General features: G+C 39.4%; 1 protein-coding gene across 6 annotated transcripts in view; it reads right to left on the bottom strand.

The window, feature by feature from the left end:
- The window catches only part of map7d3 (MAP7 domain containing 3), a 140,594-nt gene that overhangs the window by 5,983 nt on the left and 116,868 nt on the right, over positions 1-17,743 (bottom strand). For all 6 annotated transcript variants that reach the window (XM_069893563.1, XM_069893565.1, XM_069893560.1 and 3 more), the window contains 4 exons: positions 8,058-8,162; positions 5,698-5,751; positions 3,356-3,434; positions 2,551-2,704 (listed from right to left, as the gene is read on the bottom strand). In XM_069893563.1, coding sequence (XP_069749664.1) covers positions 2,551-2,704; positions 3,356-3,434; positions 5,698-5,751; positions 8,058-8,162 — 392 coding nt within the window. The remainder of the gene's footprint in view (positions 1-2,550; positions 2,705-3,355; positions 3,435-5,697; positions 5,752-8,057; positions 8,163-17,743) is intronic.

Here is a 17,743-nt window from a genome sequence, read left to right as displayed (position 1 = left end):
CAGTTAGTGTTTCTCCAGTTGTCAGTGGTTAGTGGAGTGCCACAGGCTCAGTGCTGGGCCCAACTGTTCACAATATACATTAACAATTTGGAGGAGGGGACCAAGTAATCAGACAAGTTTGCTGGTGACACCAAATTGAGTGGAAAAGCTATTTTGCGTAGATGACACAGAGTATGTGGAGAGATGTAGATAAGTTGAGAGGTCAAGGGTCTGGCAGATGGAGTACGATAAGGGTAAATGTAAGGTCATTCACTTTGGACATAGTAGGCTGGATTAATATTTAAATCAGCCATTCTCAACCATTTTCAGCTATGCCCCCCTTGGACTCTGAGCAAAATTTATGGGTCCCCTTCCCTGACAAGCAGTCAAGTCTAGGTTTCTTCCCTACTTCTCTCCTACCGACTAATAAAAGACAAAAATTATTTATGTTACGTGAGGTGAAAAAAATAATTTTACTTCAATGTGCTGTGGCCCCCATTGAGAATGGCTGATTTAATTGATTAAATATTGCTGTTGTGCAGAGGGGCCAGGGACTGCTTGTACATGAATTGCAAAAAGTTAGTTTGTGGATATGACAGGTGATCAAGTCATTGCTAAAGGGACTGATCTTAAGAGAAAGGAGGTTCTGCTGCAACTGTACAGGGTACTGGGTGAGGTCTGCTCTCCTAACCTGAGGAAAGATTCAACACAATTTGGAGTTGGTGAAGAGGAGATTCACCATGTTGATTCTGGAAATGAAGGAGCCATTTTATGAGGAGAGATTGAGTACCTGGGACTATGCTCATTAAAGTTTATGACTTTGGGGTGTATGGAAAATCTTATAAATAAAATGATGAAAGGTATACACAAGGTAGAAGCAGGGAGGTTCTTTCCTCTGGTAGGTGAGACTGGAACTAGGGGACACAGACTCACAATCTGGGGCAGTAGATTCAAGACAAGATGAGGAGGAACTGCTTCTCCCAGAGAGTAGTGAATCTGTGTAATTCTCTGCCCAAGAAAGCAGTAGAGAGTGCCTCACTGAATTCATTGAAGACAGATTTTTGAATATAGAGGAATTAAGGGTTATGGGAGCAGGCAGGTAGATGGAGCTGAGTCCACAGTCAGATCAGTCATGAATGGAAGAGCAGGCTTGATGGCCCAGATGACCAACTCTTGCTATTATTTCTTTTGTGATTCATGAAGCAGAAGCAAAGTTTGTGGCTCATCACAGCAAGAAGATCCACTTGGTGTTTAACCGCTGAGTTCCAACAAAGGGCCCCAGGAAATTTAAACTGTTTCTCTTTTCACAGATGCTGCCTGACCTGCTGAGTTCTCCCAGCATTCTGTTATTTCACCCGTGGACTTGTCTTGGTTTGCACATGTCCTTTGCTCACTGACACAAATCATTCTGTACTCAGAATCACACCCCTCCACCACCTTCAACACAAGTGAATCAAACAGGAATGGGAACAAAGGGAAGGGTATTTAGCTCCTTGACTAATAGTGACTCAAGGGGGACTCTCTCTTGCTTCTCTTTCTCTGACAGTAAGGAGCGCAAGACAATACCTTATGGCAGACAAAAGGCAATTTTGTGTAATATTACATTTGTGTTTTATTACATGACAATAAATAGTATCTGATCTGAGCCTCTTCCACCAGTAGCCGAGATTGTGGATGATATATGCCACATTTCTCCCAAAGGGGAGTTCGCAAAAAAAGATTAAAACCAGATCCAAAATAAATCATGGCATCAACTGTTCATGGAAAAGTTCCACACATCTACTCCAGTGACCTTACACTTGCTGAGATTCCAACTTTCCTGAACAATATTATAGTTGAAATGAAAGAATGGTTCCAGCACAGATCCCTGGAGCCCAGTGAAATGCCACTAGCATTGTCAGCCTTCCAACTCAAAGATGACTTGGGAATTGCAGTGTTAGAAAGGAAAAGGGCTAGGTATCTGAAGCAACAATTTGCAGGCTGTAGAGGAGACATGGAATATTAACAGTAGGAGCTTGCTGGGTTGCACGACCTCTCCCCTCTGAAAACTAACAGCTGTGACGTTGCTAGAAAACAGATTCTTAAACTGCATTGGATCATTTATCCTATTTTATTTTTGGATCGAGTTATGTCTAATCAAACTGGGGTGAAGCAGCTTGGGATGTTAAAGGTGCAGTACACATTCCAGTTATTATTTGGTGGGGTGGGACTTAAGGATTTAAAATCTCAAGAGATTTTAAAGTGATCGAAAGAAGCAGATATCAACATCAAAGAAGTCATGTATTAACCAATTAGAATGGAACCCCATTGGAAAATCCAGAACCTTACATTGCACCGAGATCGATTACTACAAACAGTAAATGATGCTTCAGTAAGCAATCATTCTTTGCAGCTTACTTGTTTATGCATAGGTGAAGATGGATAATAGCTAGTCAAAACAGAAAATCGCGCAAATACACAACATACAACATGTCACGTGGTGCTTGTGGACTCCCTTCAGGAATGGTCACCTCTCTCGCCCATCAAACATGGTAGATAACACATAAACTCAATACAGATACAGGGACATACCTTAAACCTATCACCGGCTCTTTGTTCAAATGCACTGCCATATTATTGGGCAGGTTGACACCATTTAACCCAGCCGTACCATCTCCAATAGTTTCAGACAACTCCACACCATCTTGTGCTTGGTCTTGAAGCTCATCGATTCCATTGGTGCTATCTAAGAAAACACAAAGGCCGTGAGAGAGAAATTGACCATTGCTTTGACAACTATAGTTAAACAAAAGAAGGAACAGCCCTTTCTGTGTGGTATTAATATTGCAATGTAGGAAACGATCAGGTCTGTAAGGAGGCAAGTGTCTCTAAGTGAACCCAATGAGGTAGGGACTGATGGATGGCTAACGGAGGGGTTGCAAGGTACAGATTGGGCTGCATGGAGGATGGTCTGGTGCAGTGAAGTGCATGGGGTGGGGCGACAGAGTGCAAAGCTGACAGAGGACAAGAGTGCACATCTCTCTCCCTCTCATTCAAGGCTGTCTGCTGGCCTGCCGCAGATCTCCCAGGCTGATCACTGGCAGACCTGCTGGAGGATGTGCTTCCCCTTTTGTGTAGGTCAGGATCCCCTTGTCCAGCAAGAGGCAACTAGAGGTAGTGCACTTTTAGAAGCAGGAGTGCCACAGGACACCTGGGCAAGTGTTGGCACGGATCTGTATCTATGCTTCCATTTGCTGTATCCCCTTTTCAATCCATTGACAGCTGATCAGAAGAAACGTGCCTTTGTGTTGAGAGTTTCCATCTTGTCCCCTTGAAGTAGGAGGAAGGGAGATGGTGTGACTGTTTGTGAGGTCCAAAATAGTGTGGAATCACTTACCCTCTTCATCTGCATCCTCGTTCCTGGGTTCATCCTCACTGCTTTCTTCAGCTGTGAGATCGTGCATCCTTTCATCCTTCTGCGTGTAATGGGACACCATTACGGCTGAATGTTTATACATCTACCCAGAGAACCAGTCAACTCCTCCATTGTGTAGTTTATCCTCATATTTCTGTACTTATTGGTGTACAAAAGGATGATTGGGGTGGGGGGGGGGGGGTGGGGGTCTCACAGGGCATTTCAAATACTGAAAGGCCTGGACAGAGTTAATGTGGCAACAGGGTCGGCACCAGAATGTATGTTGGGGGGGGGGGGGGGGGGGCAGGGACTGACCTGTTGACGGCAGTGGGGGGGGGGGGGTGGGGCAGAGTGCTAACAGAAACCTAACTGTTGTGGAGGCCATCCCTCCAACGTGGGACAAGAGGGCATTGTTTTTATTGCGTCATGTATCACTATATGCTACTGACATGACGCCCATTAGTAATGTGAAGAGTTGTTAGCATGTGTCAATCTAGACCGACGGGGAGGAGTGGGGGTGGATCTGATGGCTAGGGATGCCCGTGACTGTATAGGGGCATAGCACCTCGTTTGTGGGGGGAGCAATGTCCGTGGATGACTCCCCCTTGGCGTCGACCCTGTGAGGCAATGATGTTTCCAATAGTAGGGGATTCTAGGACAAAAGGACATACCTTCAGGATAAAAGCCATCAATTTAAAACAGAGATGTGGAAAAATGTCTTTAGTCTGAGGGTTGAGGATCGTTGCCAAAGACAGCTGTGAAGGTGATGTCGTTGGATGTATTTAAGGCAGAGATTGACAGGTATTTGATTAGTCAGGGCATCAATGGTTATGGGGAGAAAGCTGGGGAGTGGGGCTGAGTTGGAGGATGGAGCAGCTCATGATTAGAATGGTGGAGCAGGCTCGATGGGCCAATGGTTCTACTTCTGCTGCTATATCTTGTGATTTTACCCCAATATAATTTGTCAATTGCACATGTGGGAATTTCAACTCATGCCAACCTCAGCAGTATTGTGGAGGGAATCACTTTACCCATGGACTAACACCTTGGGCTTTCTGAGAGGCACATTCCATGTGTGGAATTCGAATTCCAGACTGTGAATCTACTGCAGCGAGAGGAAAACAAGCCTGCAGATTCTGGGGAACTAGTAAAATATAGAATAATGGGTAGCATACTACAATTACAGTGCCAGTGACCTGGATTCAAATCTATCGCCGTAAGGACTTACTACATTTTCCCCACGCCAGTATGGGTTTCCTCTCACTCTTTAAAAACATACAAGGATTGTAGGTTAATGTTAATTGGGGAGCATGGGCTTGTAAGCCAGAAAGGACTATTACCATGTGGTATGCCTAACAAAAGTTCTGGAGCAACTCGGGCCACACAGCATCCATGGAAAACAATAGGTATTTGTCGTTTTGGGCTCAGGCCCTTCAGTATACTGCAGTACCAAGATTGAAACCATAATCAAATCCACCCCTCTGATCACTGCTGCAACAGTATCTTCTAAATGTTTCAATTCATCCCAGTTTTCAGAACCTAGATCAGTGAAATTCTACCCTCATTGCCTGTGCCTTATGCATATGGATAACTAGTAAAGGAGTCACTCCCACACAGCTCCAGCACCAGGGTGCTGTCTGTGTGGAGTTTCCATTGTTCTCTGTGACTGTGTGCAATCCTATCCCTCCCTAGTGCTCTAATTTCCTCCAAGATTGCAAAGGTTGGAAGGTTATTTGGCACTGATATTCCCGTGGGAAGAGATTATTGGCTTGAAGGTGGTGATGGGATAATCTAGGTAAGTAACTGCAGTGTATTTGGACATTACAAACTCAATCATGGGGTGCCAGCATTGGAGAAAATGAATGTCCAGGGTGAAGGATGGGATGCAAAGCAAGGCAGCTGTGGGTTAGATGCAGTTGAGCTTTGTGTGCCATTGGACCTTTACTCTTCCAAGCAAGTATGATGAAAGGTCCTTGACCTGAAATGATGGTTCCATTTTCCTCTCCACAGATGCTGCCTGATCTGCTGAGTTTTTGCCAGTCTTGTGGAAGGCAGATCAGTGGCAGGAGGATACCTAACCCATGATCTGCTCTAGTAGTTATATGGCTGTGCCTGGTAGCTTCCTGTACAATAGTACCCAAGTGATGTTGATAGTGAGAGATTTGCCAATTATAATGCCACTGATGTCAAAGACAGAAAGCAAGACTCTCTTCCTTTGGTGCTTCTTGATAGCCTGGAGCTAGAAAGGAGAGGGGGGCACTGGAGGGAAAATAAAGCCTTGCAGGAACAGACACTAGAAACACCACCAATTCCAATGAATTTACCTTTGATTGTTCATGATCATCCTTTCTGGTTCTCTTCATAATCTCTTTAATTCTCTATTAAGTATAGGAAAATGTTATTGTTATGTTGGACAGAACAAAATAGAATATTCAAACCACATCTGCTAAAGAAATATACATTATATTTTCCGAGCTGCACATATTCCAACGACGAGACCAAACTCTTTTCTCTCCTACAAGTACAATAATCCAAGAGGTGAAGGATCAGTTGCTTTCACACACACGGGTTCAGGCACAAGCTTTCCGTCATAGCAGATGAACCACCTCAGTAGCAACACAGCTGGATTGGACCAGATTATTACAAAGTGAATGATGACCAAGTGACTCACAGCTGTGTCACCTGTAGTCAGGTTTAGGCACATTCAATACCTCTCCTCTGCAGCTTACGAAAGTTCTCCTGGCCTGTGTGCTTCAGCAACAAATTAATCAGAAATGGATAGTTTGATTAAAGTCTCATTTCACAACACCTGGGAGCCGATTTCAATCCAGAGACCTCCCTGATGTAAAAGATGATGTGTCTGAAATATATGGGCAAATTTTTTATAATTGAGACAATGGCATAGTTGTGTTTCTGTGGAGTTTCAAAGGTAGAGGGGAGACCTGAATGAAATTTATAAAGATGCAAGTGGCAGAGAGAGGGTCAGAATCTTTTCTCCAAAGTGGAAATATCAAATACCAAGGCATTTGTATTTGAGGCAAGTGGGAGCAAGTTTAAAGGACAAGTTTTTTTTTATTTAAAAAACCCCAGATACTGCCAGGGCTTGTGGTAGAAGCAGATACCATAGCAGTGTTAAGAGGCTTCTAGATCAACATGTGAGCATACAGAGGATAGAGAGATATGGATCCTGCGCAGGCAGTAGAAGCTTAGACATTCAGCACAGTAACAGGCCCTTCCGGCCCACAAGCCCATGCTGCCCAAATACACCTAATTCACCTTTAACCCCCGTACATTTTTGGAGGGTTCGAGGAAACCAGAGCACCCAGAGGAAACCTACGCAGACGTGGGGAGAGATCCTCAAAGACAGTGCCGGATCTGAACCCTAGTCGCTGGCAGTGTAACAGCATTGCGCTAACCACTATGCCCTGATTCGAGTGTAATTTGGACGTGATGTTCAGGGCTTGTTCCTGCACTGTATTGCTCCATGTTCTCAAAACCTGGTGGCACCATTGACAGTGAGAACAGTCTCAGGATATAATATTGTTGGGAAGATGATAAAGCAAGAGCAAATGGAATTTTATCCAGACAAGTACTAGGCAATGCATTAGTGTACAACCACTAAGACCAAGACAGACACAATGAACGATAGGGTTCCACAAAGTAGTGAGGGATAGAATAACTTTGGTGGGGCACCAAACGCAAGAGCAAAGAAGTTGTGGAAAAGCATTATAAAACACCTGAAAGGAAGAATGTAATTGTACTGGAGAGGGCACAGAGGAGATTGACTAGAATGTCGCTCAGCATAGGACAGTTTTCTGAGGAGAGGAGGATAGCAAATGTGAAGCCAATATTTAAAAAGGCTGCAAGGATAATCTGCGCAACTACAGGTTGGTATGCAAGGTTTGAGTAGACAGAATAAGAGGCAACTGGAAAGAAAATTAACCAAGTGTCAGAGGAAGAGAAAGGCTCCAGGGCTGGATGCATCCATCCAGGTGCCAGGGAAGCATTTTAGGGCTGGACGCATCTGTCCGGGTGCTGGGGAAGGGTTCCAGGACGCATCTGTCTGGGTGCTGGGGAAGCGTTTCAGGGCTGGATGCATCCGTTCAGGTGCCAGGGAAGCATTTCAGGGCTGGATGCATCTATCCAGGTGCCGGGAGAGGGTTCCATGGCTGGACGCATCTGTCTGAGTATCGGGGAAGTGGTGCAGGGCTAGACGCATCCGTCTGAGTATCGGGGAAGTGTTCCAGGGCTGGACGCATCTGTCCAGGTGCCGGGAGAGGGTTCCATGGCTGGACGCATCTGTCTGAGTATCGGGGAAGTGTTGCAGGGCTAGACGCATCCGTCTGAGTATCGGGGAAGTGTTCCAGGGCTGGACGCATCTGTCCGGGTGCTGGGGAAGGGTTCCAGTACTGGATGCATCCAGTCAATGAAGTATGATTCTTTAGGCTGGGATGAATGCTGTCTGGAGCTCACCAAGGCCACGGGACACATTGAGACCATCTCTGGTGCACAACATCGGACACATTGACAGAATTTAAATGTGCGTTGAGAACACACCTCCTGCACTTTTTGAACCTAAAATGGACGTTAATTAGCCCACTATGCTTCACCCTTGCTTTGTCCCTGTGTAGCTCTCATCCAATGGGCTTCGGCCCTTCAATAAGTGAGTAAGTTAGAATCTCACCTTCTTCCTCTCAAGACGTTCCTTATGGTTCTGCAGCACGATTCGCTCTCGCTCTAGTCTCTGTCGTTCAGCTTCTTCTGCAGCTTTTGCCTCTGCCTCTTCTCTCTGAAACGTAGGCAGTAAAGTATTACATGATGCAACATCACCAAGAGAATTGGTTTCCCAACAAATTTCAGCATGACTAGATTTCTATTTGAAGATCCACTGAAAAGAAAATCATGAAATTAAAATGTGGACAGATCCAAATGGCCACACACATTTACATCAGACCATAAGACATATGAACAGAAATAGACTATTCAGCCCATTGAGTCTTCCTTGCTATTTAATCGTGACCTGGTCCATTCTCTCACTCAGCCCCACTGTCTGGCCTTCTCCCCATAACGTTTCATGCCCGAGCTAATCAAGAACCTATCAATCTCTGCCGTATACACACCCAATGACCTGGCCTCCACAACTGCCTGTGGCAACAACATTCCACAGATTTATCACCCACTGGCTGAAGAAATTCCTCCAAATTTCTGTTCTAAATGAATGCCCTCTCCCACCATGGGAAACAAACAACCTTTCTACATCTACTCTGTCCATGCCTTTCATCATTCAAAATGTTTCAATGAGATTCCCCTCATTCTCCTAAATTCCAACAAATACAGGCTAAGAGCTGTTATTTTTAAAAATTTTTTTTTATTTTTCACACCATAAACCACATTAACCATGATACATACTTTTTCCTTTTCAAATATATACAGTGCCATTTCCCCCCCCCCCCCCCCCCGTCCATTTAAAGTACAAAATCTAGGATACATTAAACCAGTCAAACAATGTTGTCATTCAATAAAAATAAACAAGAAATTCCACTGAGTCAATTCTTTTCATTTCCTTCTCCTTTCGTTAATTTAGGTAGTGAATGTCCCTGGTAGGTTTTCTCTATTGTGTTTCATGTATGGCTCCCATATTTGTTCAAATATTTCAATATTATTTCTTAAACTATATGTTATATTTTCTAATGGAATACATTTATTCATTTCTATATACCATTGTTGTATTTTCAAATTATCTTCCGATTTCCAGGTTGACATAATACATTTTTTTGCTACGGCTAGAACTATCTTAACAAATCTTTTTTGTGCATCATCCAAATCAATTCCAAATTCTTTGTTTTTTATGTTACTTAGGAGGAAGATCTCTGGATTCTTTGGTATATTGTTTTCTGTAATTTTATTTAATATTTGGTTTAGATCTTCCCAAAATTTTTCCACTTTCTCACATGTCCAGATTGCATGAATTGTTGTTCCCATTTCTTTTTTACATCGAAAACATCTATCCGATACTGTTGGGTCCCATTTATTTAACTTTTGAGGTGTAATGTATAGCCTGTGTATCCAGTTATATTGTATCATACGTAACCTCGTATTTATTGTATTTCTCATCGTTCCAGAACATAACTTCTCCCATGTTTCCTTTTTTATCTTTATATTTAAATCTTGTTCCCATTTTTGTTTAGTTTTACCATTTGTTTCCTCATTCTCCTTTTCTTGCAGTTTAATATACATATTTGTTATAAATCTTTTGATTATCATTGTATCTGTAATCACATATTCAAAGTTACTTCCCTCTGGTAAACTCAGACTGCTTCCTAATTTGTCCTTCAAGTAGGATCTCAATTGGTAATATGCCAGCACTGTATCTTGAGTTATATTGTATTTATCTTTCATTTGTTCAAAGGATAATAATCTATTTCCTGAAAAACAATTTTCTATTCTTTTGACCCCTTTTTTCTCCCATTCTCTAAAGGAAAGGTTATCTATTGTAAAAGGGAGTAACTTATTTTGCGTCAATATTAGTTTTGGTAATTGATAATTTGTTTTATTCCTTTCTACATGAATCTTCTTCCAAATATTGAGTAGATGATGTAATACTGGAGAACTTCTATGTTGTACCAATTTTTCATCCCATTTATATAATATGTGTTCAGGTATCTTTTCCCCTATTTTATCTAATTCTAATCTAGTCCAATCTGGCTTTTCCCTTGTTTGATAAAAATCTGATAGGTATCTTAATTGTGCAGCTCTATAATAATTTTTAAAGTTTGGGAGTTGTAAGCCTCCTTGTTTATACCATTCTGTTAATTTATCTAGTGCTATCCTCGGTTTCCCCCCTTTCCATAAAAATTTCCTTATTATTTTCTTTAACTCCTTGAAGAATTTCTCTGTCAAGTGTATTGGCAATGCCTGAAATAGGTATAATATCCTTGGGAAAATGTTCATTTTAATACAGTTTATCCTTCCTATTAGTGTTAGCGGTAAATCTTTCCAATGCTCTAAATCGTCCTGTAATTTTTTCATTAGTGGATAATAATTGAGTTTATATAGTTGGCCGAGATTTTTATTTATTTGTATACCTAGGTATCTTATTGCTTGCATTTGCCATCTGAATGGTGGCTAAGAGCTGTTAAACGCTCCTTATATAACCTTTTCATTCCTGGAATCATCCTCGTGAATGATTTGAATCCCCTCCAGCGGCAGCAGATCCTTTCTTCTCTAAACACACACACACCTCTATTTATTTATTAGTTATAGGTTCATACATAGGTAATAACAAGAATATATATCCAACAAAGTAATTGTAAATTAACAAATAGATGTAAACAAAAAAAACCCAAAATGTATATAAAACAAAAACGATCTTAATAATCTATTCCTTCCCTTGTGAAGTTACGATTAAATATACATACAGTATGTTCCATTAATGCATGAAAGTCAGGAAAACCAAACCATATAATGGGATCCAATAACCTTATAAATTCTGAAAATAATTAAGGAAAGGACCCCATAAATTTAGAAAATTAAGCTTCATTACATTAGTAGACCATCTAATTTTTTCCAGAGTCAAGCATGCCACCCCATCAGATAACCATTGAGTGACAGCATCCTTCCCTCTCATAAGTATAGCTCTTCTGGCAATAAGAAAAGCAAAGGCAACTACATGAACTGTAGCCCAAACAAATTTAAATCAGCTGACTCACTATTCCAAATAGGATAAGAAAAAGATTAGGAGCCAAATGAATATTAAGAAGTAAAGACAAGATACCGAAAATACTTTCCTAATAATTAGAAAGGGAAGAACATGCATGACCAAAACACACGAAATAATGCACCTTCCTCAGTCTTACACCTGTCATATTTTGATGAGAAATTAGAATGTAATTTAGCCAAGTGAACTTTGGAAAAGTAAGATCGATGTACAACTTTAAACTCCAATAATGAATGTCAGGCACACATTAACCAATTCCATGTAGCAAGCATATCCTTTCTTAAATGAGGTACACAAAACTTCTCACAATACTCCAAGTGAGGTCTCACCGATGCTTTTTAAAGCTTCAACATCACATCCTTTCTCTTGCATTCAATTCCTCTTGAAACAAATGCTAGCATGGAATTTGCCTTCTTCACCACCAACTCGACCTGGAAGTTTACCTTCAGGCTATCCTGCGTGAGGACTCTCAGGTCCTTTTGCATCAGGGTTTTTTTTTCAATTTTTTCCTAATTTAAAAAAATAGCCTGCTCATTTATTTCTTCTACCGAAGTTCATGACTGTACACTTTCCGACATTGTATTTAATCTGCCATTTCTCTGCCCATTCTCCTAATCTGTCTAAGTGGACCTGCAGTCTCCCTGTTTCCTCAACACTACCTGCTCCTCCACCTACCTTCACATCATCTGCAAACTTAGCTCATTCCATAATCCAAATCATTAATATATAACATAAAAATAAGCGGGTCCAACACCGACCTGTGGAACACCACTAGCACCAGGCGTACAAACCGAATATGATCCTTGTATTCCAACTCTCTGGTTCCTGCCAATCAACGAATGTCCTACCCACGCTAGTATGCTTCCTGTTATACCATGGGCTCTTATCTTGTTAAGTAGCCTCATGTGCAGCACCTTGTCAAAGGCCCTCTGAAAATTCAAATACACAACACCCACAGCATCTCCTTTATCTAATCTGATTGTCACTTCAAAGAATTCTAATAGGTTTGTCAAGCAAGATTTTTCCTTCAGGAAATGTTTTCTTTGGCCTATCTTGACATGTGCCTCCAAGCTTTGTAACTTCATCCTTGACAACCGATCCAACATCTTCCCAACCACTGACATCTGGCTAACCAGATTATAATTTACTTTCTGTTGCCTTCCTCTCTTGTTGAATAGAGGAGTGGCATTTGCAATTTTCCACTGCTCCAGGACCATACCAGCATCTATTGATTCCTGAAAGATCATTACTAATGCTTCCAGAATTTCTACCACTATTTCTTTCAGAACCCATCTGGCCTGAGAGATTTGTCCACCCGAGACCATTCAAATTTCTGAGTACCTTCTCCCTTGAAATAGTATCTGCACTCACTTCCCTTCTCTAATACACTTTGACATCTGGCACATTGCTAACGTCTTCCACAGTGAAGACTGATGAAAAATACTCATTTGGTTCCTCTACCATCTTTAACCCTTAACCCATGTCCTCTGGTTTGTATTTCATCTACCCTCAGTCGAAAAATCCTATCTACTTCTGAAAAGTGTAGTAGATGCAGGTTTAATTGTAATTTACAGAAAGCCAATGGGACTCAGTGGCTTTGTGCATTGTGTATTGCAATTCAAAGTGGTACATAATAGAGCGCACATGTCTTTTTTTTAAAATTTTTTATTTTTCACACCATAAATCACAATAGCCATGATATACACTTTTTCTTTTCCACACATTTACAGTGACTTTTTCTCCCTCCCCCCTCCCAAGCCACCCCCCCACCTCTCATCCATTTTAGGTATACAATCTAGGTTGCATTAATTCAGTTAGACAATGTTGTCATTCAACAAAAATACACCAGAAATTCTACTGAGTCCATTCTTTTCTTTTCTTCTCCTTCCATCAACTTAGGTAATGTTTGTTCCCGGTAGGTTTTCGCTATTGTATTTAATGTAAGGCTCCCATACTTGTTCGAATATTTCAATATTATTTCTTAAACTATATGTTATTTTTTCTAATGGAATACATTTATTCATTTCTATATACCATTGTTGTATTTTCAAATTATCTTCCAATTTCCAGGTTGACATAATACATTTTTTTGCTACAGCTAGGGCTATCTTGACAAATCTTTTTTGTGCATCTTCCAAGTCAATTCCAAATTCTTTATTTTTTATGTTACTTAGGAGAAAGATCTCTGGATTCTTTGGTATATTGTTTTCTGTTATTTTATTTAATATCTGATTGAGATCATCCCAAAATTTTTCTACTCTCTCACATGTCCAGATTGCATGAATTGTTGTTCCCCTTTCTTTTTTACATCGAAAACATCTATCAGATACTGTTGGGTCCCATTTATTTAACTTTTGCGGTGTAATGTATAGTCTGTGTAACCAATTATATTGTATCATACGCAGCCTCGTATTTATTGTATTTCTCATCGTTCCAGAGCATAACTTCTCCCATGTTTCCTTTTTTATCTTTATATTTAAATCTTGTTCCCATTTTTGTTTAGTTTTACCATTTGTTTCCTCATTCTCCTTTTCTTGCAGTTTAATATACATATTTTTTATAAATCTTTTGATTAACATTGTATCTGTAATCACATATTCAAGGTTACTTCCCTCTGGTAAACTCAGACTGCTTCCTAATTTATCTTTCAAGTAGGATCTCAGTTGGTAATATGCCAGCGCTGTATCTCCAGTTATATTGTACTTATCTCTCATTTGTTCAAAGGATAAGAATCTACTTCCTGAAAAACAATTTTCTATTCTTTTAATCCCTTTTTTTTCCCATTTTCTAAAGGCAAGGTTGTCTATTGTAAAAGGGAGTAGCTTATTTTGCGTCAATATTAGTTTTGGTATTTGGTAATTTATTTTATTTCTTTCTACATGAATCTTCTTCCATATATTGAGGAGATGGTGTAATACTGGAGAAGTTCTATGTTGTACCAATTTTTCGTCCCATTTATATAATATGTGTTCAGGTATCTTTTCCCCTATTTTATCTAATTCTAGTCTCGTCCAGTCTGGTTTTTCCCTTGTTTGATAAAAATCTGATAGGTACCTTAATTGTGCGGCTCTATAATAATTTTTGAAGTTTGGCAATTGTAAGCCTCCTTGTTTATACCATTCTGTTAATTTATCTAGTGCTATCCTCGGTTTCCCCCCTCTCCATAAAAATCTCCTTATTATTTTCTTTAACTCTTTGAAGAATTTTTCTGTCAGTTGTATTGGCAATGCCTGAAATAAGTATAGTATCCTTGGAAAAATGTTCATTTTAATACAGTTTATCCTTCCTATCAGTGTTAGTGGTAGCTCTTTCCAATGCTCTAAATCGTCCTGTAATTTTTTCATTAGTGGATTGTAATTGAGTTTATATAATTGGCCTAGATTTTTGTTTATTTGCACACCTAGGTATCTTATTGCCTGCGTTTGCCATCTGAATGGGGATTCCTCCTTAAATTTTGAGAAATCCGCGTTATTCATAGGCATTGCTTCACTTTTATTTACGTTTATCTTGTATCCCGACACTTCTCCATATTCCTTCAATTTCTTATATAGTTCTTTTATTGATAGTTCTGGTTCTGTTAAGTACACTATCACATCATCCGCAAACAGACTGATTTTATATTCCCTGTCTTTTATTTTTATTCCTTTTATATTATTATCTCTTCTTATCGATTCTGCTAGTGGTTCTATAGCTAGCGCAAACAATAATGGTGATAGTGGGCATCCCTGCCGCGTTGACCTGCTTAAGTTAAATTGCTTTGATACATGTCCATTTACTGTCACTTTCGCTAACGGTCCCTCATATAATGCTTTAATCCAATTAATAAACTTCTCCGGTAAACTGAATTTTTGCAATACTTTGAACAAGTAATTCCATTCTACTCTGTCGAAGGCCTTCTCTGCGTCTAAAGCAACTGCTACTGCCGGTGCTTTATTTCCTTCTACTGCATGAATTAAGTTAATAAATTTACAAATATTGTCTGTTGTGCGTCTTTTTTTGATAAATCCAGTTTGGTCTAAATTTACCATTTTCGGTACCTGTTCTGCTAATCTGTTCGCTAATAGTTTAGCTATTATCTTATAATCTGTGTTTAGCAGAGATATTGGTCTATATGACGCTGGTGAGAGTGGATCTTTCCCTTGTTTTAGTATCACTGTAATTATTGCTGTTTTACATGAATCTGGTAAGTTTTGTGTCTCATCAATCTGGTTGATTACATCCAGGAGGGGCGGTATTATTAGGTCTTTAAATGTTTTGTAGAATTCTATTGGGAGTCCATCCTCTCCTGGTGTCTTATTATTTGGTAAATTTTTTATTATCTCTTGTATTTTTACTGTTCCAAATGGTTCTGTTAATTTATTTTGTTCCTCTATTTGTAGTTTTGGTAGTTCAATTTTAGTCAAAAATTCATCTATTTTCCCTTCTTTCCCTTCGTTTTCGGTTCGGTATAATTGTTCATAGAATTCTCTGAAGTTTTCCTTAATTTCTTTTGGATTATATGTAATTTGTTTGTCTTTTTTCCTTGTTGCCAATACCATTTTCTTAGTTTGCTCTGTCTTAAGCTGCCATGCTAAGATTTTGTGTGTTTTTTCACCTAGTTCATAATATTTCTGTTTTGTCTTCATTATATTCTTCTCCACCTTATATGTTTGTAATGTTTCATATTTTATTTTTTTATCCGCCAATTCTCTTCTTTTGGTTGTATCTTCCTTTATTGCTAATTTTTTTTCTATGTTTATTATTTCCCTTTCCAACTGCTCTGTTTCCTGATTATAGTCCTTCTTCATCTTGGTTGCATAACTTATTATTTGCCCTCTAATGAATGCTTTCATTGCGTCCCATAGTATAAACTTATCTTCCACTGATTCCGTATTTACTTCAAAGTACATTTTTAGTTGTTTTTCAATAAATTCTCTAAAATCCTGTCTTTTAAGTAGCATGGGGTTTAATCTCCATCTATACATTCTTGGAGGGATGTCCTCTAGCTCTATTGCCAATAACAGGGGTGAGTGGTCCGATAATAGTCTAGCTTTATATTCCGTTTTCCTAACTCTCCCTTGAATGTGGGCTGATAACAGGAATAGGTCTATCCTTGAGTATGTTTTATGTCTAGTCGAGTAGTATGAGTATTCCTTTTCTTTTGGGTTTTGTTTCCTCCATATGTCCACAAGTTTCATTTCTTGCATTGATTTAATTATAAATTTGGTTACTTTGTTCTTCCTGTTAATTTTTTTCCCCGTTTTATCCATATTTGGATCCAAATTCAGATTGAAATCCCCTCCTATTAGTATGTTCCCTTGCGTATTAGCTACCTTCAAAAAGATATCTTGCATAAACTTTTGATCTTCTTCGTTAGGTGAATATATATTAAGTAGATTCCAAAGCTCTGAATATATCTGACATTTTATCATAACATATCTCCCTGCTGGATCTATTATTTCCTCTTCTATTTTAAATGGCACATTTTTGCTAATTAATATAGCCACTCATCTTGCTTTTGAATTATACGATGCTGCTGTTACATGTCCTACCCAATCTCTCTTTAATTTCTTGTGCTCCAATTCAGTTAAGTGTGTTTCTTGGACAAATGCTATATCTATTTTTTCCTTTTTCAGTAAATTTAGTAGTTTCTTCCTTTTAATTTGGTTATGTATTCCATTAATATTTAGAGTCATATAGTTCAGCGTAGCCATTTTATATTTTGTTTATCTTCTCTTTCCGTTTTTCCATCATTACCTTTCCTCCTTTTCCATTTCTGTTTTCTTATTTTCAACTCTTTACCAGACAACATTCCTACAACATCCAACATTTTCCTTATTCTCCTATTTCTATCTTCTTTATCCCCAATCTCCCCTTCCCCTCCTGAGTTGCCCTTTATCCCTTGTCGGACAACCACATCTCCCCTCTCCATTTGGATTTGCGAATCCACTCGCAAGCGTCAACTGATTTTGCAGTGACCGCTCTTTTTCCCCACCCAGCCCCCCCAGAAAAGATTTCGCTTTTTATATGTCACAAAGGTCACTCTTTTAATTCCCTCCTTATTCTCTCTATTCCATTACCTTCCCTTATTAATTCTTGTCTATACTCTCTATGTTTTCCTCTAATTACAGATACTTTCACATATGCCCATTGTCTCTATTCACTCTTATACCTCTTTACCCGCATACATATCAATCGTGGTCATTTTTACCCTCCTTACCCTTCTTCATCCCTCAGTCTATTTTTGTCTTTACCCACATACATATCAATCGTGATAATTTTTGCTCTCATTACCCGTCTTCACCCCTCAGTCTATTTTTGTAATTGTTTTGCAAATTTTCGTGCTTCTTCTGGATCCGAGAATAGTCTGTTTTGTTGTCCTGGAATAAATATTTTCAATACCGCAGGATGCTTCAGTGTAAATTTATATCCTTTCTTCCATAAAATCGCTTTTGCTGTATTGAACTCTTTTCTCTTCTTTAGGAGTTCAAAGCTTATATCTGGATAAATGAAGATTTTTTGCCCTTTATACTCCAGTGGTTTGTTGCCCTCTCTTACTTTTTCCATTGTCTTCTCCAGTACCTTTTCTCTTGTAGTATATCTTAGGAATTTTACTACAATAGATCTTGGTTTTTGTTGTGGTTGTGGTTTAGGGGCCAATGCTCTATGTGCCC

This window comes from Narcine bancroftii, chromosome 8 (assembly GCF_036971445.1).
Source record: "Narcine bancroftii isolate sNarBan1 chromosome 8, sNarBan1.hap1, whole genome shotgun sequence".
In the NCBI taxonomy this organism is placed as follows: domain Eukaryota; kingdom Metazoa; phylum Chordata; class Chondrichthyes; order Torpediniformes; family Narcinidae; genus Narcine; species Narcine bancroftii.
Note: the sequence above shows the minus strand (reverse complement) of the source record. Positions and strands in the feature narration are given on the sequence as shown.